Below are 27,597 nucleotides of genomic sequence, written 5' to 3' on the forward strand. Positions count from 1 at the left end.
ACCAACTTAGCCGCGTGGATACGAGCCCATTTCAAAGCGAAGCTTTATTTGCTTCCTCTTTCGAGTTTCCAACTGCTGCTGCTGCTATTGCTACTGTCTGCCACACCGCTTCGGAGGGTGGTTCAGAGCGTGTGTATGCATGACAGGAGCGAGACAGAGAGGAAAGGCGCGGCGAAAAACTCGTTTGGACCTTTGCGCCGCGTCCAATGTGCACAGTGCCCTCGGGAGCTCCCTTAGCGCTGTCAGTCGTAGTACAGTTGTAACAGTTCCGTGACACTACGCGAAAGCATTGTAGAAATTGAAGCGCTTACTTTACGACTAACGTGCAAGTCCAGATGGAAGCTAGATAGAATGGTAGAAATGATGCCGGAGTGGAAGCAGAGAATGGGGAGAACCGACGCAGTCACGAAAGAACTGAATAACAGGCTTTCTAGTTTTCACTCGCAGTTTCAATATCAGAGGGCGGGGGGGGGGGGGGGCGTCATTGGGAGAACGTGACGTGGGAACGCAAGGAATGTTACTGCTACAGACACGACACCGGCTGCGCCCAAACGCGATAAATTTAAGTTCGAGCTAAGGCACGATACATTACTGCTATTTCTGAAAAATAAACACCATGCATATTTGTCAAGGAGACACCTTAGGCAGGGCGTGCAGGAGTAGAGCCGCCATAAAGCACATCGTAGACTCTAGGCTACACTACTGAAGCGATCACACATCCAATCAACACTTCTGTGACCACCGCGGTAGATTTGCGGCTATGGCATTGCTCGAGGCCATGGATTTGATCCCGATCGGGGCAGCCCTAATTGGGCGGGTGTAAAATACAAAGTACTCGTACACGTATATTTATGGACGCGTTGAAGAACACCACACTGTCAAAATTAATTCACAGTCTGCTACTACGGCACGCGCTACAGCGTGATTGTGATTTTCGCACGTGCAGCACCATAATTCAATTAAAGGGTGATGGGCTATGTGAAGCAATTGATATGCTGAACCCTGTCAGAGGTTATGAAGTACGTCGCGCAACAACGCCTCAAGCTAACACTTCCCCTATGTGTTCTGTGTGCTACGCATGCAAACAGCAATGGGAAAGGCAACGTTTAACACCAATTCACCAGAATCGTGTTCTGCACATTCATGAAATTAAATATTTGCGGTCAACATCAGCGCTAATTATCGTCAATCAGAGCAAACAGCACAGAAAGCTTCGCCTACATCGATTCCCACAGTGCGTGCGATTCGAGTATATTTTTTTATTTGCGTGCCGGCGCTGTGATATGCTTCCACACTGTGCTAGTATAGGGGAGCATGGCAGCGCCTACGCAGAAAAAATTGCTGAACAACATTCGGATTACTGGTAGCACCCTGGACAGAGGAAACATCGCATTTGTCACTTCTATGTTGAAAGAACTGATGGATGTACGCCCGTGCTACAACTCCAATTGAACCGATTGTACGTGGTCGAGAGTTCCTTTGCGGGCCATGGTAGCCGCCTTCCGATGAGGACGAAAATAAAAACGACAACAACAACAACAAAAAAACGCTCCGGCGTCGTGCCTCCGCGTGCATATAAAGGACCTGAAATGGTCGAAATTCATCCAGAGTCTCGCAATCGGACGGCGCTCATGGCCCATACGTTGCTTTTGGGTAAGTTAATTTTTAGCTATGACATCATCTGTTTATGATAAAAAGTTACAGGTAGAAAGATATCCTTTCGAATATTAGCTGTGACGGTATACATTGAAGGGTATTTGATCGGCAGTGGGACAATGTGAGGAAGCTTAAACCGAGTAGTAGCTTTGTCTTGCTCCACAAGAATATCGCAGGTTGGTCGTGGCACAGAGTAATGGCTAGTGCTGACCCGTCGCACTTTTGAATTCTGGTAGTTGGATGTATGTGCGCATGCGCCGTTACTAAACTACACGCAGAGGATTGCGTTATGCTAATTTAAGTAGAAACCACATGTAAAAAGGTTGATGTGCTAAGGAGAAACATTATGCCAACGCACATGTGCCAAGCGTGGGAATGGAACGAACAAAGGGAAGTTTAATCGTGTCAAACTCTTTGCGTTTGAGTTTTCTGAAGTCGTGGAGCGCCATTTTAGGGCTACTGCTGTGATAAACTTTAATTTCACGCTAAAAAATTTCTTTCATTGGTGATTTCGAGACGCGCCGTTACAATGATATGAAAAAAAAAAACATGCGCTTTTACTTTGGGCAACATGTAAAATTCTTAAATCAATTCAACAGTTAATTTATCCGCGCAATATATCTTAAAGGCTCCGAGAGCAATCTGCTTGGAGCTCTTTGGCCAGACCTGAGTGCTGCGCTGTTTAACCCTGCATACGAATCAATCAATCAATCGATCAATCCTAGATGAAGGTAACGTATAGCCGTGCTGAAACAGTAACTTATTAAAAAGTGATAGTGGGGTGTTCTTTGCAATGTGAAAATCCCTCCAGCTTTTGACTCTTCGTAAAAACCTTCGAAAAAATTTTGGTACGCACTCTTCTTGAAACAGGTTTTTGGTGCAAGAAACAGTATATTTGTTTGCAGCTTGGCGAGTAGAAACGAATATATTAGATGGTTTTGGGTCTGTTGTGCCTGGGACACGGTATTAGTAAAAATTTATCGCTCACGCCATATGAGAACCGTGCTACTTTGAAACAATGCGCCGTTCAAGGCACCCATGTGACAGGTTTCGAATTCACGAGCTTTACCACTGTCACGTTTCGCATTTCCTCGTGATACCTCTTTCCTTCCTTTTTTGTAGCGATTTCAATCATATTTATTAAACTGTATTATTTATATCATTCATTTATTTTATAATTATTTTGTTCATTTATTTATATATATATATTTATTTATAATCACATTTATTGCAATGAATCATAATAATTAGTGTAATCGGCACACGCGCTGTAACGCCATAAAGTAGCTGATGATTCAGTACCTTAACTTTCGTTTTTTCCTTAACTGCAGTAACCTTAGCTGCGTGCTGTGGACTCGTCAAGATGTGGGTTGCGTCTGCATGGTCGACTTGAAAGAGAAGCTCACCTAAAGAAAAAAGAATACGGAACAGCCATAAGAAGGAGTTGTTATTCGAATTAATCGCAATGGGATCCAAATTCATACAAGCACAAGAAATACAAGCACTCCATGGAAGATTGGCATACATTGGCCAATGAGCTTAATGGTGCTTTCGTAAGGACAGCGTTCGCATGCGCAAATAAATATTTGTCTATCTGGGCGCATACGGCTGCTGACGAAATATAACACGCATGCTTGTCAGCTGTTCCTATAGAGAGCCGTTGCTCCATTTTTGAAACGCCTAAGGAGAGCGTGTGGTCAATTATTCATAAACTGAAAATGAGCGCTAATAGTGCAACGGATATGCACTTATATTCCACGAATCTTGCTTGAAACGAATGAAAATTCAACTTAAATTTGGAATGCGATTGAACCTCCAGTTGAAGATGATGAATGAGCGAATTTGGGGTGAGGTACGGGCGGTGGCACCGCGCTTGATCGCTTCACTCATCGCATGAAGGGAGTAGGAGGAGCGTCGGATTCATTTTCTTTACAGCGCTATATTCGGGGTCGCCCCATATTTTGACGTACGATGACTTGTTAGGAGGAAGCTTTAGCTCGGGCCCAACTCCGATGGGGCCTATTCAAGTACATGTAAAAGGCAAAAAACGCTTTTCTGATGTAACCCCTGGACCGATTCTAATCAAATTTGTTGCATATGAGACAGAAAGTTAAATTCTAGTGACTGTTGGAAGCGGAATTTCGATTCAGGGCCCGCATCTTGTGAAAAGGATTTTCAAAAATTAGAAGGGTCTAAAATAATAGATGCACAAGGTTTATAAATTAACAGCTCAGCATCAAAAAACAGATATCGCGGTTGTATAAACGGTATCCATTTGATCATTCAATGCGGACAAATCCCCCTATAGGCCTCGTGCACCGCCTATAGAGGCGCCACTGATAGCCACCTAGCGGGCGCTTCCAACAATACGCGCGGGAGCCGTAGCAGACGACAACGCTTTGCAGCAAGGGTGACTGAAGTTCGCGGCTGCGATTTGTCCTTTGTTCGGGCGCCAGACTGCTACTTCTGCGGTGACAGCGGTAGGGAAGACGCAGACCTCTGTGGGGGCGGGTATGAACAAGATATTACCGGTGTTGGGGGCAACATGGTCCACACTGGCGCCAGGTGCGTCCCGCAGACAAACGCCATGAAGACCATTTACATGAAGTGGAGCTCATGTAAACTAGCCGACAAATTTTGTTGACTAATGCGATGTCTCGACCGTGTTCTTTTTTTAATTCTACCCTTGCCGTAATGCTGCTTCTGTACCTCAATAATAAGCACCCGTCGTTAGTGCAGGCTTAGATAACAACTAGGTGCACGTTAAAGAACCCCAGGTGGTCAAAATTTCCGGAGTCCTCCACTACGGCGTGCCTCATAATCAGAAAGTGGTTTTGGCACGTAAAACCCCAAATATTATTATTATTAGATAACAAATCCGCACGGTGCGATGTCTGCATATATGCCGTTGTGATTTTTCTGCCGAAGAATACATGTGACGCCGCCGAATAAGTGTAGTGAAAGTCGCCTGAAGAAGAATAATTGCGAATTTATTGATAGAAACGCGTACACTATAGTCAACGAAGCCAGCAAACTCACGGGTTAATAAAAGCGCGTGTTAGCGCTGTACCGTCGAGAACTGCCGTTCGCGCTGCAGTTTTTGCAATTTTAAATTCCCTAAGGGAGCTGCTTGGAAACGTACAAAGTTATAGTCTAACGTTGCAGTACCTTTTTTAAATGTTACTAGAGAGAGGTGCCACATGATATATTTAAAGGCAGAGCAGCGCCAGTCCAATTAGATCCAGCGCTGGCGGCAAGGCCAGGTTTAGTCCTATGCGGCGTAAGCATAATAATAAGAAATAATTTAGTTGAGTAAAAAATTCCCTTGCAAGAAGCGACTACGTTGTGAAACAAACAAATCACTCGGCGTGTTAAGTCTACTCAGACAGCATCAAGGTGTGATGACTTACCAAACGTGACGCGAACTATTCAGCGAAAAATGGATCAGCGAAAAATGGAACAAAATACCATATGCAGCAACTATTAGCAATTCTCGCCCTGAGCTACCTATTTTCTAAACACATTTCCCAAAAAAAACACGATATCTAAGATGCCCTCGGGCGAAATGAATAAAGCTGTTAAAGAAGCACTTGCTTGGTGTCATTCCGATAAGACACAGCGTGATTTATACTCTTTACGAACGAGGCAGGGTGAAAACCTCGCAGCTCAAAAGAATCAAGAGTTATGCATGAAGCAACTAGCAACAGTTAAACATGTGCGAAGCCACGCATAAAATAGATGTAAAAACATGAAGCGCGCGACAGCTGGTGCGAGGATTTACCGGGCCACATAAAACTAACAATTTCAGTTCTTGCAAACTTCTGTAGCTTTAACATACAACACAATGCGCTCATGCAGTCGTGCTGCCTAGCTAGCCCAACGCGGTAAAGAAGCCGAAGGAGGAGAAGGAGGAGACAAAGGAGAGGAAAGACAGGGAGGTTAGCCAGTGTAAGTACCGGCTGGCTACCCTGTACTGGGGAAAGGGGTAAAGGGAATAAAAGGAGAAAAAGAAGAGGGAAAAAATGGGAAAAAAAGAGAAAATTCACACAGTAACGCGAAACTACGCGCTACAACGTTCAAAGGCGGTCGCACAATTCGCAGTTCCTTAAAAACTTCAACAAAGCCCTTAAGGCCTTGAGTGCCGAAGCCCGTCTGGACCAATGTCCTAGAGCTTTTTCCTCTGTAAAGGGGCGATTGTCCAGTTTTGCGACAGCGGTCACGAGCACTTTTCTTCGCACTGCGTAACGGGGACAGTCACATAGGAGGTGTTGAATCGTCTCCTCGCAGCCGCAGGTGTCACAAGTAGGGCTGTCGGCCATGCCAATGCGGAATGAATAGGAGTTCGTGAATGCCACGCCGAGCCACAGGCGGCACAGAAGTGTTGCTTCCGCTCGTGGCAACCCTGGTGGTAGGCGGAGTTGCAGACGTGGATCCAATTTGTGGAGACGTGCGTTCGTGAAATCACTGGTGTTCCACAGATTCTGCGTAAGCTCGCGGGCGAGGGAGCGAAGACTTGGGGCTGCATCTGTTCTTGACAGCGGTATGGGTATAATCTGGGCACCATCATGAGCCGACCGGGCAGCGTCATCCGCACTGTCATTTCCTGAAATTCTACAGTGTCCCGGTATCCACTGGTAGATGATGTTGTGTCCCTTGTTGATTGCGTGATGGTGGAGCAGTCGGATGTCTGCGACTAGTTGCTCATTTGGTCCATGGTTGAAAGGAGACATCAGACACTGAAGAGCTGCCTTTGAGTCACATAAGATGGACCATGAATGTGATGATTTGTGAACTATAAACTCCAGAGCAGCACGGATAGCTGCGAGTTCTGCAGCCGTCGATGACGTAATGTGAGATGTCTTGAACTTGAGGGTGAGGCACTCTGCGGGAATCACCACTGCTCCAGCTGAACTATTAGAGGATACAGAACCGTCTGTGTAAGCATGGATGCGTCCTCTGTGCTGTTCATGTAGCGCTGAAAGCACGGTTTGTTTGAGGGCGAAAGTGGACATCTCCGTTTTCCTTTTGATACCGGGAATAGCAAGAAGAGCCTGGAGTGGATGGAGGCACCACAGCGGTTGAGGTGGTCGTGCTGCAGGCGTGAAGTTTGACGGTAAAGTTCCATGGTTGGCGGCAATAATCTTGCTAAACGCTGAACGAGGTCGAGCGGCTGGAAGGAAGGCGAGATGATGCGATGGAAGGCGGGCGAAGTGCCTGATATGCATCCTTAAAGTGTCGACTTGAAGATACGTGTTGATGGGATGGTCATGCGCGATGGCTATTGTTGCTGCCGTGGACGCACATCTGGGAAGACCAAGGCAAATTCGCAGAGCTTGCGCTTGTACAGATTGGAGGGCACGGAGGTTGGTCTTGCCGGTCCCACCCAGTACAGGTAAGCTATAGCGCAGGAGACCGAGGAACAGTGCGTTATAGAGTTGGAGCATCGCACTCACAGACGCACCCCATGACTTTCCCGCAAGAAATCTGAGCACGTGGGTTATCATGACTAATTTCCTTTTTAGGTAGGAGATTTGGGGACTTCAGGAAAGGTCTCGATCTATTATCACTCCTAGAAACCGGTGCGTCTTCTCGTAGGCAATTGGCTGTCCATTAATTCTGATAACGTACGGTTTCATTGCTTTACGCGTGAAAGCGACTATAGAGCACTTCTCGCAGGACAGCTCCAGACCTCGTGCTCGAAGATAACCTGATGTTAGTGTGGCCGCTTTTTGAAGTCTGGCACGCACCTGAGGACGCGTCGCTCCTGATGACCAAAGGCATATATCGTCTGCATAGATCGACACATGGACGGATTCCGGAAGGGTATGGACCAGGTCGATGAGCACCAGGTTAAATAGAGTGGGGCTCAAAACTCCGCCTTGTGGTACGCCTCGGTAGGTGTTGCGTTGTGATGACGCACCGTCCTGTGTTTGCACAAAGAATGACCTGTTCTTCAAGAAGCTGGATATCCACCGAAAAACAAGGCCGCCTAGGCCGACCTCGTCCAAGGCGTCCAGGATGGCTTGATGGGTTACGTTGTCATATGCGCCTTTGACATCCAGGAACATCGCCGCTGACAGTCTCCTGAGGCTTTTTTCGTGCTGAACAGACGAGACAAGATCTATAACGTTGTCTATAGAAGAGCGTCCGCGTCGAAAGCCTGCCATAGCGTCAGGATATAACCTGTAGTGTTCTAGATACCACTCTAGACGCGTCAGCACCATCCTCCCCATCACCTTTCCTAGACAACTGGCCAGAGCAATGGGACGATAAGACGCCACATCTAGGGGTGATTTACCTGGCTTGAGCAAAGGCACAAGGCGGCTGGACTTCCATGCAGCTGGAACTTCTCCTTCACGCCATGAATTATTGTACACGTCTAGAAGTGCATGCCGGGCTGTGTGACCGAGGTTTCCAAGAGCTGCGTATGTCACCCCGTCAGGCCCAGGCGATAAGGAACGTCTGCACGCTGCCAACGCCGCCTGCAACTCCTCGATGGAAAACAGATTGTCCATACGAGAATCCCGCGAGATTGGAACATCACGGGGATCACGGATAGCGAACGATGGCGGTAAACCAGCAACTTTGAAACAGAAGTCCTCCGCTACGTCGATCTCTCTGCGACCTTGGTAGAGAGCCAGGCATTTGAAGGGGTGGCGTTGTTGCGGTGATGTTCGAAGACCACGCACTGTTCTCCATATATGTGACAGGGGTTTATGCGGATAAAGGGTATCACAGAAGGTCTTCCATCTTAGAGACTGCAGGGAGTTGATCCGACGCTGGATCTTCTTCTGTATGCGTCTCGCCTCCCTTAGGTCGTAGATGGACTTGGTGCGCCTGTACCTTCTTTCCGCGCGACGGCGGATTGCTCGAAGCCGCTCCAATTCTGCTTCGAATTCAGAAAATTTAGGAATAGGCCTGAAAGATCTTGTGGCTTCTTGAGCAGCAGCGTTAATTAGCTTCTCGATGTTGCCAGGCAGACAGTCCTGGATCTCTTGGCAATTCTTCTCCATGAGCAATGTGTATTTAGGCCAGTCGATGTGATGAAGAACTGTAGTAGAGTGTGACTTGCGTATGCCGTCGATTTTAACATATGTTGGAACGTGGTCACTACCATGCGTTTCGTTGTCCGTGAACCATTTCACACTGGCACTGAGGCATCTTGAAACAAATGTCAAGTCCAGGCAGCTGCTGTATGTCAATCCCCGCAGAAAATTGGGACTGCCATCATTTAGGCAGCAGAGCTCATGGTCCGACGCGAAGGATAGTACACGTCTGCCTCGACAGTCCATCTTTAAGCTTCCCCATAGCGGATGATGCGCATTGAAGTCGCCGGTAATAACCCATGGTCCAGGTGTCGCTGTTAAAATTGCACCTAGTCGTGCGTTGTCAAATCGACTATTAGGTGAAATGTAGGCACCTATGAGCGTGAGTGCGACGTTCTTGCATTTTATAGTCAAACACACATACTGATTGTCGTCATCAGGTGCCACTGGGTGTAAAACATATGTGAAATCGCATCTGATATAAACGATGACTTTGCTGCGGTCGGTACAGGTGGCAGACATGTAAGCTTCATATCCTGATAGGCGGATGGCGCTCTCAACGTTTGGTTCACAAATGACGATTATTGGAAATTTGTTCTTAAAAACAAACGGACGTAAGTCCGAAATACGCGATTTAATGCCTTTGAAATTCCATTGGAAGATAGACGCTTCCTTGACCTCTTTAAGAAACGAATGTAGAGGAGCAGCCATGGTGCTTCTCAAGACCGGACAGTACCGGATACAGGGCATCCAGTATTTGAAGTGCGCCTCGAGCCGCCGGAGTGTGTATGGCGGTCAGTAGTCCTCGTAGCGTGTTCATAAGGGCCCTTATCATGGTGACAACTTGTTTGTCGTTGTGTTGGTTGCTGCCAGAAGGTGAAGCATGATTCGGCGAGCGTGCTACATCTTGTCGCTCCGCTGGTGGATCTAGCCGTGGCAATGGCGGCCACTCCTCGCTTGAGGCAATGATATGGGAGACATTCTGCTGAGGAATCTCATTGCTGCTATTGCTAGTTGTATGCAGAAGTTGCTGGACTGTCAGTGGACGCGGTGCATTCTTAGCAATAGCAGTGGGTTTCCTAGATCTCCGGCGACGTGAACGTCGACGTCGCACCTTAGCGGCAGCCTCCCTGTGCGAGGAACCATCCCTGACCATTTGCCTCAGGACTTTCGCCTCATTTTTCACATGTGGGCAATTCTTCGAAGTTGCATCGTGAGAGCCCTGACAATTTGCGCACTTTTGGTTTTCTGCACAACAGGCGTCGGAGCTGTGCGACCCAGAGCACCGTGAGCATACGGCGGCGTTTGTGCAAACCGCACTAACGTGCCCTATCCTTTGACACTTCCTGCACTGAAGCGGCTTTGGCACAAAAGGCCGTACAATGTGTCGGAAGTGACCGACCTTGACGTGGGACGGTAGGCTGTCTCCTTTGAAAGTTAACTTGACACACTGCGAGTTTTGCAGGCGACGGGCTTGCAATATGGCAATTCCCTCTGTCGCCGGCTTGATGAGTATATGCAGGTCAGCATCGCTTATGGAATTATCTACGTCATACACAACGCCGGCCGTAGAGTCATGATGGTCTTGTTTATAGCAGCGTACGTTGATGCTATCCAGCACCTTAACGTTGCTGAGAATGTCTAGCGCGCTGCGGTTTGTGACATCTATAGCGAGGATGTTCTTACGGCCATTGATCCTTATATCTTTGATCTGACCCCGAACAAGCAGCCACAGGCACATATAAAATGGTGAGGTCTGATGGCTTTCGCGTCGAGATCACAGTTGCCTTACTTGTGGAAGGAGACGTCCTGACGAGCCTTCTCTTTGCTTTGTGCTTCGCTACGGGCACGAAGTCGCTGTCATCCGAGGTTTCATCACTGGTCCCTGAGTAGATCACAGTGTCCTCGCTGTAGGTGTCACTCGGGCGACTAGACCGCTTTCTCGGTGCGGTCGCTGTTGACGTAGAGGGACCAGGAACCTCTCCAGGCGACTCCACGTCCATCGCCGTAGTTAAGGGAGTGGCGTCTCCCACAATGTAGCTTTAAATTCTCAGAGACAAAAAGGCAGCGTTCCACACAGGACACTTCGTGGAAAACAATATAAGCGGCAAACGGCATTCCGAACTTTAGCGAAATTCCTTTAAACCACATGCCGCACTGCAGAAGGACTTATCGCTTACGCGTCTAACTACAATCGAGTAAAAAAATAATAATAAAAAAGAAAAAAAAACGAAGCGACGAAGGAAAGGATGAGAACAAGAAATTTCGCGCCGAAGCGACGATCCATTGACACCGTTGCTCCTGCTGATGACGCTTTGCGGGGAATAATTAGAACCCTATCGCCGGCACGTTTTCGCCGGTATTTGAGCCCCCCACCCTGCAACAATTCTTCTTCGACATTCTTCGGAAGCTTTGGCCATCCCACACATGCGAAGGGTGTTGCCTATTTTGCTCTCAAAACACAAACAAGACGGAGAAGCACTATCAGCGACGCAACAAACTACGGCGTGCTACGGCGCGTGGCTCGCTCCTCTCCCATGCGTTCCGCGCAAGGCCGCCACCAGTGGCGCGGCCATCGGCGTGCACGCCGCCTATATCAATTTATATCTTACGTGAATTTGTTACCTTGTGTACAAGGGTTCTGCGAAAGCTGTATTTGCATATTACAATATTTTTTTAGATTTATCTGTGACATACCAATTTTGTCCGCTTTAGATGTACTATCAGATGCGATTCACAGAATTGGATTATCAGTTTTTGTTGCTGAGTTACAGAGTTGCAAACTTGAGAGTCGCTATTTGAACGTTTTAGACTTTTGACAATTTTTCATAAAAGCTTAACGACGTAAATAAAAAAATTCGAAACCAACAGTCACTAGGTTCTAAGTTCTTTCGTTTAAATACAGCAAACCTTATGAATTTTAGTGCAGTGGTTGCCGAGAAAAACGAATTATCCATTTACATGTATTTAGATAGGAGCACCTCAGCTAAAGCTTCCTCTTAATTATTTTCAATAATATTCGGGACTTAACACGTCCCAACTACTATCCGAATACGGGGTACGCAGTTATAGGGGAGAAGCGTCCGTGGCGTAATGGTTGCAGCATCCGGCCTCTGTGCTAGACGTATTGTGTTCGAATCCGGCTATTGGACAATTTTATTTAATTATTCATTCAAATATCACAGTTTCGCCATCAGGACGATACAATGCAGTCGATAGCAATGCGTTAGAATATAAGGCGAGATAGCGCTCGTAGCTTGGGTGGCAAGGTGAATTGCAGTAAACACAGACTGGCTAAGTAATTACACGTGACGGGACATGCGCAGACACACAGAGCAACAGAAAGAACGCGATCACCGGCAGGCAGCATCGGCTAGAACCACACGGCCTTGTAGGCGTTGTCGGTTTGCTTCGGCCGAAGTTCCCGTACTCCGCATGTTCAAAGTGGGCACGATGTGCGTTCGCTCCGCGCTTTTGCACTGCAGGAATTCGTCGGTGTTGTAGCTTAGTTTCGGCCTTCCGATCCCGCAGTGCCGCGTCTGGGCCCCGCCGGCGTTTGAGTAGCAGCGCACGCCGCCCACGCAGCAGCACGTTGTTTGGGGTGCCGGGACCACGGAGAGGTGTTGGTGCGTATGTGGGCCAGCCTTGCTTCAGTGCGATTAGCGCTTCGCACGATCTTCTCGGCTGTGCGGGAAGCGGTGCTTCGCGGCAGAAATCCCGCACAGAGAACTAACACTACGGCTACTGCGTCTGGGAAGACGACGGCACCGGCTGGGAGGGTCTGCATAGCTGCGTTACAGTTCGTACCAGCATGCAAAGCTGTCTAACCTGTGGTCTTATGGAATGCCGCTGTCTCTGTTCACCAGTCTGTGCGATTGCAAAGCTATTAAGCCTAGACATATTTCGCCAACTGGCATTCAAATTCTGAGGCTAAGAGAAAGCGTGCATCTGATGTTGGTAATGTTCTTTAGAAAACGGACTGAAACTAAGGACATTAATATTTCTATGAGCAATTATCGACGACGGCGAAACGTTGCACAGACTGTTCATGTAATTTATAGAGCAATGAAAGGCGCCACTTGCCTGAACGCGATGGCTTGCACGCGAGCAATGCTTAAAGGGACTGACAACGAGCCAGAATGTTTTCTGAGACGTTGATTGAAATTATTTGACCATGATTTATTGTGATAAAATTCAGTACGCTGTTCAGGATTTAAGTAGGAAATATGATGTTAAATTGGCGAAGATAGTCAGAAAACCCAGTCAGTGGCGAGGCCTGGCGGCGAAATCTTGATACTTCGAAACGAAGAGATTGCTATACGTAAGTCGACTGTCATTAAGTACAGTATAACTATTGCTTAAAACTGCAGTTAGTATAATATTAGACACTTGCGCTTTATTCTATGCACATTACACAGTAAAAAAAGTCCACGCTAACGAGCGGCGCTCGCCTCGTTCCACATGCATGGCGCCGCTCATACTGTTCTATGCGCGCGAGTAAAGCACGAGTTTGCAAGTACCCAGAGTTTTATGATCTCCCTGTGATACAATGTCCCATCGACGAGTTGTGCCTTAAATAGGTTCGTTTTTTACCCTCGTGGCGGCGCCTATGTCACACTGTACCCACGCCGAGCTCTCAGCCGACTGTCGGCAGATTGTCGGCGTCGGTACAGTGTAACAAACGCGCCCACATGAAAGGAAAATGCGGTCGCCGACAGGCGGCGAACGGAAATCGGTGTCGGGCAGGCCTAGTGTGAGTGAGCATTTACCAATCGGCATTCTCCAGGCGCGCTGCTTGTGGTGGGGACGGTGGTCTATCGTGCAAGTCGGATTCGTCGCTTCCGCGCCGCATTCTTCCATTGAAGCACGACATTTGGGTGCTACTTCGTAAGGATGTAAATTCTGAGCACGTAACCGAGCTAAGGTTATTTGTTCCAGCTCGCTCAGGTCTACGAGAGACGACATCAGAAATCAGAAGCGCGCGCTTGGCTACAGCGACACGAACCGTGTATCACGTGTGAAAGCGTCGTTTCGTTTTCGATGCGCTTGGTTTCGTTTTTCGTCAAGTACCAAAGCAGTTAGATAGGGAACCGCAAGAACACGTAGCTATTGTCGCAGAAATACTTTAACACTTTCGAAAACATGAATCGAAGGAACATCGACTTCGTAAACAAAATAATACTTTTTCACACCTACGGCCGCACTTGTCGTCTGCCTGCCACTAGTGTCGGCCTATAATCGCTATCGCGCTCACCTACCACAGTTTTCGGCATGCGTCCAGTGAACGACTTCATCTTCACTGCATATCGAAAAATTATGATAAAAAATGTCCACGGCGTTTTCCGCTTTACTACTTCATGATTAGACGCTGTGGCCGGTAAGCTTCCCATTGCACTAAAAAAGTGGGTACCGTGAAAATTGGGTGTCAGCCCCTTTAAGGATATTCTATTCCGTCGGCTGAGCCATGCGCCCGTGGTCTGATGGTCAAGGCGTCGAGCGACTGCGCTATAGGGGTCCACTGTTCAAACTGTGCGATCGAACATTTTAGAGCGCAGCTCTTTGGCGTCCGTTCCTGGGTTTCGCGTCGTCGTCGTCGTCGGCGTCGTCGTCGGCCTCGTAACCAGCTCCGCCCCCCTTTCATCCCCCCAGCGCTAGCAGCGACCGACTGATACCGCTGGATGCCGCTGACGCCGCTAGAGAGTCAAGATAACGTGACTGCATAGAACACCGTCGCCGCCATGCAGAAAGAGGAGGAAAGGGTCCCCCCCCCCCCTGTTCTTGTGTGGCGGATAGCTGGGGTTGACTCACTATCGCCGTCAGCGGCATCAGTCAGTCGCTGCTATCTCTTCCCTCCTCCCTTTATCGTGTTGTCCGCTTGCTGCGCGCGCTTCTGCCCCCATCGTTTGCCGCTGGGTGTACACGCCGCCCCCCTCCGCTTCCGCTTACTGCTGGTTGCTCTCGACGGCGGCGATGAGCCTCCGCTTCGGCGGCGCGAACGGCAGGGTCTTCTCGGCGGCGGCGCTTAGCCTCTGCTTCCCCCACGGCTGTGACAACCTCGCGAGGCACTTGTATAGATCTCGTCTTTGAGAATCAAGCATTGGTGTACCAAGTCGAACATATATTAGTCTATTTCTCCGACCACAAAGCTTCCTTCATGACTGTCAAGAACTGTTAGTGGAGTCTTTGTTAAAGGAATACGTGTGAAAAATAAAAAAAATTATGTGATAGCGCATACATGTGTTGCTCGATTTCTTTGCCTCAATCTATCCAAAAGGTGAAACAGCTTATTTGCTGCGCTCAAATTTCGCATTAGGAAGTAACGTAATCGTCGGTAATTTTTTTATTTATGTTTCTTTAATAAATATAATACAAATATGGAATATATACAATTTGGAACGGTGACCAATGCTCCCATGTAACACATATCGCCCAACATTTTTAGGCTCGCGATCTCCTGGGTCGGCCCACGGTGAGAGGCTAGAAGCATAGCCGATACGGAAAATTTCTGGAAACGCGCTAACAAATAGTTTATCTTTATAAAATGGCACATGGGGCCCCAAAGGTGCAGTCGGAGTGATCGCGATATTCATGGTGTGCCGCTCAAGCTCCACGGAAGGCGTACCTTACGATGCGCGTGAGCGACATAGTGGCGCTTCGCAACAGGCGAGGCAACTGCCGATACACAGCACAGATTTCTTGCAAAGGCCAGGCATGTCAAAAACGCGGCCGCGGTGAGGAGCTCCGTCAGCGGCGTTGCAGGCGTCGCCCCTCGGTAGTATACCGACGAGATGAGACGGACGGAAAAAGCTACAAAACAAGTGTGTTTTAGCTTCGCATTGTCCATCCGTTCCATTCGTAGCTGTGCCCACACAGCTGCTCAGAAGGAACACTAGCGCGCGTGCGCAAAAAGCTCATGACAGAAGCGGAAAGCACAACCCCGCGTGTGCTCCTCTGCCGAGCTGCTTGAGCGTCTACGTGGCAACATTCGCCTTGCAGTCAAAGGGACTACACGGCGCTTGCGTCTGTCGAAAACTGACGCGCTTAATAACCAAGGCGCCAGCCATCTGGCTTTAACCCCTCGCTAACGCCGTCTTACGCGCAGTAGATCGCATGATCTTCAACCGTCGGCGTGCAGGAAACATATGCGCCATCGATAACGCCGGGACATTGCGGGCGGCAACGGCGACGGCGCAGACGCTCTATTTGGTGCCGTTTAGTTTCTAGCGCAATAATATGCAGCAAAGTCTCTTGAACAGGATTGCCAACTTCTTTACTACTGTGTCGCTAAAGTGAGCCGAAGGAGTTCGTACATTTGGCCCTGAATTTGGCGCAGATTTAGTAACATTGCAGCTAAACCTGTCGAGTACATTTTATAAAATGTGGTATTTTTGGAACGGCATGCTATAGGCTAGCTTGGCAATAACGCATCAAGCGAGAGTTTTTACATTGCTCTAATAAGCGCGCACGTGGGGAATAAACGGTGGATTGACCAACAGGGTCTATAGAATCTAACTTTACTAATGTAATAATAATAATACTAATAATAATATACACATTGTATGACGGCAGCTGAAATCGATCGTTTACCTTACAATTTCAGAATTTCAATGCCAGCGAGGGTAGAACGACATGGCTCACCTCATTTTCCTACTAAAATGACGTACTTGGCCAACGCTTAGCCTGCAAATTTGGTAGTTCTTGGCAATTGTGAAAGGAGACCTCAATTATGGGACACGATCTTGGTCTTGTTGTTAACAAGCCAACGAGAAGTACGTCATATTTACGCAGATGAAGTACTGCACTGCTGCCACAGCGAAAATTGCTGTAGAACGGCAAAAGATGCTGCTTCGAAAACGCTAAGGCGACTGAGCTATGCGGCGTCGTACAAAACAACCACAGGCCGAAAAACATATCCACAGGTGAGAAAATTGACCCGTGGCGGCCATTACAGGCCAGTGTGTGTACTTGTCTGTGCGTGCGCACATGTGCGTGTGCGTCTGTGGTTGATGTGCGTGACGCGTGCATATTATGCACGTACAGAGTGAGGAAAGAAACAATAAAGCAAACAGACCTGCACATTAACACATATACGTTAAGGGAAGTCCAGCACCAACGCTTGCGGGCACGTTTGGGTAACCATCTACTAAAGCTTCGCTGAACACCGACTCCCACAGGTTTACAGAATAGCCTGCAATTTCTTTGTCAGCGTCTTTCGCTGCTGCTTGCTACTGAGCGAGTGGCCCTGTGTCTCACGCTATAGTCATAGAGAAGAAAATTATGCAAGAGGGGACACTCGGGCGGAAACTGGCAACAGGAAATGCGTCACGCTAGTATTAACGCCGACCGTCTGCTACCGCGAGCATCGAAAAAAAAAAAAACAATGTGAAATGGGGTTAACAGAAACCGTCTCATTTCTTTTTATTCTTTCCCGGCAAAAGTAAAAATATCTGCTTATAAATTAAATAAAAACTTTGCGGCTTAATTCTGTCGCTTAGCGACAGGGGAATCGGTGAATGACGAGCCAGAAGTCAGACACTAGCGAGCGAGACCGGCTGCGCATCTGAGCGTTGGCCTGTTCGGCGTCCGGTCTCCCTGTTTTTCTATTTTTGGATATAGCCTAGTTTGGTGGGCTCGCGGCGAATTCTTGCGTTCCGTCTGAACATTGACATCGCATCACTGCAATATTGGACTACGGCAAGGTGAGAAATTTTGTTCCACAGTCTGCGACGCATTTCAAGCAATTAGGCTTACTACCCGGCACCGTGGCTAAACTTGTGACGCAGTCAACGAAGAACAGCGCGGCCGTCGTGGCGCAGTTAACTTGAATTTTTGACTCGTACTGGGATATGTTGCGATGCTTTCTATGAGCCCCAATGTTATTTTAACTCATTTCGGTAGTTTTTGGGCATGCTAGTCGCACAGGGCGCAGTGACGCAGTTTCGCGTGTACTGAATCTTACCGTGATAAGTTTTGGCGCTTTGTGTGACCCCCAACATTATTGCAACTAATTTCGTTACTTTTTCGGTACTTTTCAAGCGCTGTGGGTGCGGCTGGCGCTGTGACGCCGTTAGCGAAAAGCAGCTCGGCCGTGGTGCGCAGTTAAGTTTCGGGCTTTAATGCACAGACAAGACAAGTTCATGACACTTTCTCTGCCGCCCAACATTGTTGGAAATCATTTTCGGTACTTTTTTTGTTACTTATGAGGCACGCTCGCCGCACCTGTCTTGACGTAGGGAAAAGCAGCTGGACCTTGGTGACAGTTAGTTTGGCGCGTACTGAATTTTACGGCGACAAGTTTGTGACAATTTTTATGGCCCCGCCACAATTTAGGCTTTGTTTCGGTAGTCACGCATGTTGAAAACGCGACGAGCAATTATCAAGAGTGATAACACGGGAGTGTGTTGCTTGCGCAGGCAGAATGCGCAAATGATAACGCTAAGGGGCTCAATCACCAGGAACTTGTAACTCAGAAATTCTGTCTTCTGAGCGACTGAAGACAGGCTTTGCACCCACGCATTTGTATTGAGTGCGAGTAGAAGGAATTCTGCGAGCGTCCAGCATGGTTTGGTTGAGAGCCTGTCTTGTGGCCACCTCTGTCTATTCGTAGCGTACTATCGCTTCGATTGTTCGCCACGTTCTCCTGGAAAGGCACAGTAGCCCGTGTATTCGTGCTGTCAAAGTGCAGGAAGTAAGTCTCGGGAAGAGGGGACTGTTTGTAAATAGGATGTTTTCGTGGTATGTACGGTATTGGTTTGGGAAGAGTCGGGTATATTCTACGCCGTGTACGCAAAAGTGAACTGCTCTTGTTTGTAATGACACCCATTCACCGCTTTCGCACGTTTCACCTCTACACGCATTATTCGTATATGTTAATACCAAAATGACGCTTGTAATTGACTTTTGTCAGCTGACGTCGTCCGGTGGAGCTTCATACGGAAACTGCTGCTGCTTATCTGGCGCCACAATTTTAGATGAATGCAAAAAAAGCCTGCAACGAGCATTTATATGGAATAAAATAATGATTTCCTCATTTCACAAGGTCTCTGGCGTGTGTATGAAATTGCACGTGACACATATTTGATGGACGCTTGTAAAAATTGTTCGTGACCAATGTTAGTAATAAAACGATTCCGCCCGGAGATCGCGCGCGGTGGAGCTGCAGAAGCAAAATAAAAAAAAGCGCACAAAACCGATCAGCGCAGCAGGCATCACGCGTAGCAACAAGCGTTGAAAACGCGCACGTCCGAAACCGAAACCGGAAGTGTGGTTAAGGTATTATCGGCGACGGCTTGGTGCGCTGCAGTCAATTCGGCCGCTGGGCTCTGTGGACTGTCCGCAATTGTATAATTTCTTTCTCTACGCTTGAGTCAGTGGAAAAAAAATTCAGAGTGTCACGTTTATTTTCCGTGCACTGTGGCGGCTGCCCGTGACTGGGTCGCGTCACGTGACCTATTGCCGCTCTACCCTTTCCAGGTACTTTCAGTAAACCCGTCGAACACGAAGTGTGCGCAACACGGACGGAGAGCGTGCACCTTCTGGTTGGCGAGAGCACCTTGCTTCTGGGGAAAGCACGCGACAGAAGTTACCGCAACACTGTGCCTGGTTGCTGCGCCTTCGCACTTAACAACCAAACAGAGTCCGGAAAGGCATTTTTCTGCATTGCGTGCGTGAAGGACGACCGGCATCGAGACTCTGCGAGGCTACACAGAATTGGCCAGAAAGAACACTCGCTTGTGCGAGGAAAACTTGTTCAATAACTTAGACGCAGGTTGCTGGACAATTGCTGCTTTCAAGCGGCTGCACGTGCGTGTGGCAGTTAAACTTTACCTGCCCGGTTCGCGCGCCTCGCTCTGCTTGAAGCTTTTGAAAACGATGGAGCTAATAGAAGTGGTTTCGAGTGAGCTATTCTGTTCGCGCGGCCCGCTTTACATTGCGCCATGGAAAATCACGCAGTACCTACATCTCAAGCAAGCTCTTCGGTTCATGTGGACAGCTCTCATTTGCGCTATGTTTTCTTTGGAGTAACAAAGGCGAGAAAGCCTGCCTGGCAGCGCATGCATGCTACATTTGGAAAAGGGATGACAAACACGTAAACGAAGCATCGGGAGCGTTAACCACAGAAGAAATAGACTTCCCGGATGCATACATGGATTGAACTCGCTGTCTTGTTTATGGTTGGATGGTATTACGTCTTTCGGTTTTATGGGTGCCACTTTCAATTTCATTAGGCTGTGCATGCTTGAGTTTCTTCCTTTATATCTACTTCCCTAGCAATAAACTTTCAGCGTGAGTAAAAACGCGTTGTACGTAAACATTGACTCTGAAAATCATTGCAAGCAAGCGTAGACTAACCAGGCTGCCGGCAGCCGACAGTTGATAACCCAGAAGATTCATGTGATACACCACAAGGAACAGGGAGTCAAGGAGCACTTGCGATGGCCCTCATGTCCCCTTGTCGAACCATTGACTCTAGGCTGAGGCTTCCCTTGTTTGCCCACAATTTCCTCTGTAGATGTAATGATAAAATGAATACAGCCGTCGGGCAAGATTGTTCTTTTCACAGTCGAATGCCTGCTATTGTGTGAAAACTTGGTATTGCAATAAAGACCTTCCTTATTGCTGTATGTTTCTAGTGTGAACGGATATTCGTTGTTAGCATTGACATCCTACTTTGTCATGGCATGCTTTCCTTAAGATGCCAGTTTTGCTGGCAGCACAAAGCAAGTCAAAGACTTCTAAGATATACCTTTACCTGTTAATGACCTGATTCGATTAGAGGGTCCGGAATAAAAGAAGTACTACCATCGACAAAGACAGGGTGGGCTTTCAGAAGCACTGCACCACTGTTAAGTACTAGCAAGGCGAAGAAGAAACATGACAACATTCCAGAACACAGTAAATTTCTTGAAGCGCACTACAAGTTGGAGATGAGCAAAGGCACGAATATCATTGATAAAAAGCCCACTGCTACACATAGTTCTTCTATCCGTATACGAAAACAAGCTTGCACCTTGCGTGAATGAAGAGCTTAGCGTGGAAGGGCGTATGATGAAAGAATGACGTAGAGTGAACGCGCGCATACGTTACGTCACGCTGCCAAAAACAACGTATATTCGAGTGATGGTTAGACGCACTGGAGCCGCCAACGTAACCGGAAGCGGCCAACGCGCTACGACGCGCTACGACGCGCTCTGCGTATAACAACGTTCTCCCGTGCGCCGATAACTTCGGGACTATATTGGCCTCGAGCTCCACCACTGGAAAAGCTGGCGCCACCGTCGGCGTGACGTGCTAGGAGGGATCACGTGGGCATAGCGGCCGCGTCGGCTGCTTCGGGCGCGCCGAAGCGAGCTGAAAACGAGTTTAAATTCCCTCGTACGCTGCGGTCCTCATTTAGTGGCGAGATTTTCCCGCTTCGAGTGTCTCCTTTACAACGCTTGAAAGCACTACAATAGGTAGTGGCTGCCTTTGAAGGCGCACAACATGGTAGGCTACTGCTCGGTGCCGCAATGCCGGACGCACGCGACGGAGCACGGTGTCAGCCTTATTCACACATAGCTGTAGGACAAGAAGCTGTGTGAAGCTTGGCTCGCGAAACATAAAACCGGCAAACAGTCATCGGCTACAACTCGGGTATGCAGCAAGCACAGACGCGAGGAAGATTTCTGCTACGGCGCCCGGTCTGCGATGTTCTGAAAACGCGCACTGAGACGCTCGCCCGAGTCCGCTGCCCGACTAATGTCATGACGGTTTGGTCTATGAACTTGTCGATGCTATAGATACTGGCAAGTTCAGTTGAGTGGAAAGGCAGCGGTAAGAAGCACATTTAAAAAAAGCATGGCATATGATCATGTTTGTGTTATGAATTAATGCACTGGATTACAAAAAAGGAGCAGCGGGGAATTGCACGCTGAGAACACCGATAAACATACAGTGCGACGCAACTCGAGAAATAGTATTGAAAGGTCAAAGAATTTAGTAGAAAAAAAAAGATTGAATCGTCGCGACGGCACATCACTGTCCCCGTAGGCGTCGAAGTCTCTACAATGAAATTATTTTTGAACCGCTCTGATAGCGCCCACGCAACAATGGTTGCTTGTATACTGTCAAATGCTCATATTCTGCGGCCTAAAGCTCATGGCACGGTGCGAAAACGCGCGCGCGGAGAAAGCGAAACAGTGCGCGGACAAGCATGCAGACGCGCAGTCGGTCACTGCGAATCTCCGCGATCGCTGCATTGAGGCTTCATTCTATTACGCTCCACTTAGTTATACAAACACTATAATAACATATTTCAGATAGTTTGCTCTCAGCATTTACCTACCTTTCACGTAAGAAGCCGGTTCGGGAGACTCCATCGCGGCGACTGCGCGCAGTGGCGTTCACTGTACATATTCGCTAAAGTGATAGCGTCTGTATACGATTGTGTGCTTTCAGTTTGCCGAACATTATTATTTAGACAGTAAGAAACTTCTCTCGTCTCGAAAGTACTTGCAGAAATGTCCGGGAGAGCTCGCGCGTGGTGTTTTCAATGAGCGCTGACAGCAAAACCTATGAGGAGCGCGCCACGTGATCCCTCATACTACGCCAGCGAGGCGCTTCCGATAGATGGCGACTCCGTAACTCCTCGCCGCCAATAGGCGCCTTTGGAGCCGCACGAGCCCAGGCAATCTGACAACGAGAAGAAGATCCCGAGCTGAGGGAGCGAGAGGCCAAAGCAATCCCGCACCCTTACCGGTAGATTACCTAACCGTGACGAAGGCCAGGCGCACGCAGAGCAAACTTCTATTACCCCCATTTTCCAGTAGGGGAAGGGTAGGTTATTTCATTTAGGCTATAACGGCGGGATCGGCGCGCCGCCGGCGAGCCCTTGCACGGGCGAGTTTTCGCCGCCACTCGTCGAACGCTGCCAGTTCCACGGGGAAACACACCAACGCTTGGCACTCCCATCCGTTTCCTGAGAATGAACGGAACGCAAACGAAGCCCGCGCAGCGCGCGCCACGCCCTTCCCTGCCCTTTCCGTCCCCGGCGTAAGCCGAACGGCTCTGCTTGGTTGTGCAATCCCCACTAATGACTCATGCTCCGGCGCCGGTGCAGCTGTCGGCTCATCAAACCGCCCTTTCCCGCAGCTGCTCTGCTCGGGAGCAACTGAGTTTTTGCGTCACCGCTAGAATGCCCCTGGTGAGGCAATACAAGCTTGGCTTGAAAAATCATCCAGTTTCGCCAAACGGAACGCGAAATTCAGTGGGGAAATCCGCCTCTTACTCAACGCACGTAGGCAGCGTGCAGGCAGTCTGGAAGGGACATGGCTGCCGCCATCCGCTATTGCCGGCGTGCCGCGTACCTTTGCGGTACTCACAAATTTTGTTCAGTGACTATCCCACGACAGTTGACAGCACCCTCTGGACACGGAGTGTCACCTAGCGGGAGAGGTGGCCGCGAGCCACACAGGCCACCGCCGCACAGTGGAAAACGCCAAGAAGCGATGAAAACTTAGTTGGAGAAAAAAAGAAAGTGCATTGCTTGAGCATAATGTTAGCGCGTTTCGTGATCCTGTTTCGTTCGGCACAAATAACCCCAGCGTATAGCGTCCGTGAGTGCAGGTTACTGTTTATTGATTAGGATGGCAGGGACTATATGCGACGTATAGCCAATTGGCACCCTTTGAGTAGCTTTTGAATAAAAGAAAATTGCATTCTCCAATGGTATTTCTGAAACAACAATTTTTTTTAACTTCACATTCGCTAAAATGTCGCCAACTGTTCTGTCACGTCGGGAAAAAAATATCCTTAATCGCTAAATAATTGTGGCTAAACACTCCTCAAGACCTTTCTATTTGGCTACGAAATTGCGATAATCGATAACACTGCTTAAGAATAACATTTCGAAAATGGAAATTAAAGACAAGAATGGAAATGAGATTTTTACCGTGGTGTCCTGTTGGCCACGCAACATAAACCAGGCTTTTTCGTTTGTTGCTTTTGTTGTGTAATAGAAAAATATCTGCACGCTCAATGTATTAGAGCTTTAGCTCTTATACTTTGAGCACGCAGAGTTTCTCTCGTGGTCTCTGGTCTCTCTAGAAAGAAACGATGGGAACAGTGTCCCGCTTTTTCAGGAGGCAACAACAACGTTCCACTGCCTCGCTGGCACCCGATGACGGGGTCGAGTTCGCCGCACAACCAACGCACTGTTCGTTTTTAGAAACGAGCGAAGGTGACGCTGGAGGCTGCTTTCTCCCGAGCTGTTCAGGCGAATTTTGCACCTCCAGCCACTCTTCCTCGAGCAACTCCGACGCACCAATGGAGCTTCAGGCAATGATTACTAGGCGAACTCTGGCGCTAGGGTCTACGGAAGCTGCAATGGCAGTGGTTGCGCCAGCATGGAAGTTAAGGGAAGTACATGGATTTCCCGAAACTTCGTCCTTTTGCCTTCAAAGGGCTTCGTAAGCTCATCATTTCCAGCAATGTACTGCTTAATAAACAATTAAGTAAACATTACTAAAATTGTTCGAAGGCAGGATTCGAACACAAGGCCTCTAGCACAGAGTCCCGATACTGAAACCATCACGCGACAGACGCATGCATCGATAAGCGATATGAAACACCCTTAAGAATTTATCGCGGGAAGCCAGTGCCTTGCGAGGCTTGCCGCGTTTCGATGTGGCCACCTCGGCACGCTCAAGTGAAGAATATAGATTGCTCCAAAATTTAGGAAAATCTAGACATATAAAGGGTAATCAACAAAGCCACAAGGAGGCCTGAATCAGCAAGCACGAAGATCAGACAAATTCATTTAGTTCCCGTCATTCCCATGGCGGCTCAACAATCGTAGCGCCACAGCTCCCTCTAGTATAGTGTAGAAAACTCTAGGGAATCTTCCAGTGCAAGCGCCGTTTTCTCGAATTAGACGATGGATTGGATCCGAATGAGCCATTCCGTAGCCGCAGGCGCCGTTTGGATCCAATTAAATCCACCAGGCGTGCAGTGCGAAGCAGGTCTCGTAACGAGCTCGTGACCACTCGAACGTCACACTTGTGGTCACGCTCTGCTCCAAGAAGACTACGTGCTCGGCTTCAAACGGTTCAGCAGGAGCGTGTGGCCGCGCCTTGCCGCTGACGACATCCGCGCGGCCTAGGCTAATCGCGTGCAGTGTAAACGAACGCGCGCTACGAACAACCATCACCCATCGCGCACAGCATGTGGATTGACTTAAAAACTTGCACACGAACAATTTTAGCATAAGAGGCTTGTCTTATATATAGGCCCATGTGTCTTATTGATGTGAGGATAATCAGCAAGGATACCAGAATTTATTGAATGCAGCAAAAACTCACGCTTCACGAACTGTTGGAATATTTGATAAGTATGGATGCTTTGTCCACGTCATTCATATATGTGTTAAGATCTCGAAAACACCATGTCGAAATCACACAGACGTGCAACTAGCGAGTTAATGGCCAGCAGCGCTTCACGACCATAGTAGCGACCATCGTATGCTCACCTTACGTCATGTTGAGTACGCAGTAACACCTAAGGAACGATAAGAACTGAATTACAAACTTTAGGGGGAACTGCCCTCATCATCAGTACGCAGTAACACCTAAGGAACGATAAGAACTGAATTACAAACTTTAGGGGGAACTGCCCTCATCATCACTGAAGTTGTACAACACAGCAGCTTATATGCAAACCTTCTGCGTTCAGTGGCTTCTCTTCTTTTGATTTCGTCATTTCCGGTTTCATGCTTTCCATGAAACACTCTATACTTCAGCTGACGCAAGATCAAGAAAACTCTGCTGCTGTTAGCCCTTTCTTGTGCCAGCGAAAATGGTAGCAAAGCAATGCAATGCAGCGCATGCCGTACACTCACTTTCACTGAGCACAGGATTCGACAGCAGCACCGAGGCCCCGGTGAAGGTGATGCTATAAAGAGCAACCATGTTCTCGACACTGTTTTCCAGATGTACGCACACGCGGTCGCCCAATCCGATACCTTGCGCCTGGTAGCCCGCTGCGAATCTTCTCAAGCGAGAAAAGATCTCGCCACGGGTGAGACGCATCTGCTCGTCCACCTGTGAAGGAGATAGTGACACTTATTAGACAAGAAATCAAAAAGTTATTTCCTGCTCCTTATAGTTCGTGTTCTGTAACGCCTGTGAATGGGGGTAACATTTATGTTCAATACCCGGCCAAGGAAAGAGGAGTTCGTGATTGTAGTGAGCCTTACGGGCCTGTTTGACAGTAGATTTATGACGTTAAATTATAGTGGATCCCAATGAAGATAAAAAACTTCACAATAAGAAAAACGGAATTAGGACTTAATTAGGTATTCCTCATTCGTGACCCGCATCATAAGATATTACCAAAGATGAACTACGCAATCGGTGCGTTGTGTCAGGACTAAACTATAGCTTATAGGCTAAAGCTATGGTACGTAAGCACTTGTGTTAAGTGCTAAACTTCAAGCATAAGAACGAAACTGAGAACCACGCAACGTGAGACGGCAATGACAGGCTTAACCTTCGCTTAAAGGATACCGGTGATGTGGGCTACGTGGCGAAATGGTGTAGCTAATCAGCCTATTCAAGATTACGGGGAGGAACTGCAGTTGTGCAAGCTAAATAATGCTTAGAACAGGTCGCCAGTCGTCTACTATTGTATCGCAATGGGTAATAGGCCGATGGAGAGACAGCCGAGGTCTGCAGAGAGTTAGGTGCTATGGTCTGGCAAGGCCTGACAAGCAGTCACCGGACACAATAAAGAAGTTATTTGGGGCTTTCCTGATTAGCTTTTGAATTGTTGCTGTCTATGTCAAAGAAGTTGATAAATATTATATCATTGGTCGCGTTGGAAGCGGTCAGACTGGCGCGAAATTTGGGTGGTGGAGGAAGCTGAGCTTTCAAAAGCATCATAAGTTGCTTTGCAATGCGTTTCGCTGGCAAATGACCGGAGGTGGCGGCTTATCCACCACCACAGCCCTTCCTATTTCTTTAGAATCTATGCAGAACAATGCGTAGATTATCTTCGGTATGGCTGTTCAATTATTCACAACTGATGCGTAGTTATGTGATGCAACACATGCAATTTGGCTCCACGGTTTTGTAGAGTAGGCATTCAAACGTTTACATATGCATGTTCAAGATAGGTACGGCACGTTGTACTGCGTTTTGTCTGGTTGCCCTGCAAAACAATACAAAAGTTCGTGTCGATGGATAATTTGGGCAGCATAAAGGAAACTCCAAAAACATGCCTTTCTCGTTCTATGTTGAATCAGCATAAGTTGTATTTCTTAGAAGAATTGATTGCTTGAAGAAAGGTAGACAAAGACAAGCGCTACTCACAACTGCTTTTTTTAAATAAAAAAAGCACGATATAGCTTCAGTGTCTCACCAGTGCAAGTTGTTCAGGTGACGCTGTTAGGAATTCTTTCATAGCTGTGTAGACGGAGCACAACGGGATATCAACCTTCGGGTACGGCGAGTACACAATGCCATCCTTGATTGTTGCCTTCATGTTGGTCGTCATTCTTTTTACGGCCCACAACTTTAGACAAGTTCTGTAATAACAATTACAAAATTGAAGAGCATGCAAAAAAAAAACATGAATGCGTATAATCAGCTACTTCGAAACTCTCCACCGTAATAACCACGTGCAAGGAAGAAGAAATACGGGCGAGGCCAATATTACTGTCACATCAATTTAGAAATCGTGGATCTGTATTTGTCTGAAGCAGATAGGTCCTTTCACATAGGCTGAGGAAAGCACACAATGTATAACCTAATGTGAAAACAATAGCTTAGTTATTATCTTATTATAGGCCTATTATGAGAATTTGCCAACACCGAACCGCAATTTGGTGCGTCTTCGAGAGACGCGGTATCAATTAGCCCAC

General features: G+C 48.0%; 1 protein-coding gene across 1 annotated transcript in view; it reads right to left on the reverse strand.

Annotated features, from left to right (window-relative positions):
* The window catches only part of LOC142586818 (putative 4-coumarate--CoA ligase 2), a 53,323-nt gene extending 26,105 nt beyond the window's left edge, over positions 1–27,218 (reverse strand). The window contains exons 1-3 of the mRNA XM_075697684.1: positions 27,096–27,218; positions 25,576–25,777; positions 2,959–3,062 (exon numbers count right to left, since the gene is read on the reverse strand). Coding sequence (XP_075553799.1) covers positions 2,959–3,062; positions 25,576–25,777; positions 27,096–27,218 — 429 coding nt within the window. The remainder of the gene's footprint in view (positions 1–2,958; positions 3,063–25,575; positions 25,778–27,095) is intronic.
* Positions 27,219–27,597: the final 379 nt, after the last annotated feature.

This window comes from Dermacentor variabilis, chromosome 7 (assembly GCF_050947875.1).
Source record: "Dermacentor variabilis isolate Ectoservices chromosome 7, ASM5094787v1, whole genome shotgun sequence".
NCBI classification, from domain to species: Eukaryota; Metazoa; Arthropoda; class Arachnida; order Ixodida; family Ixodidae; genus Dermacentor; species Dermacentor variabilis.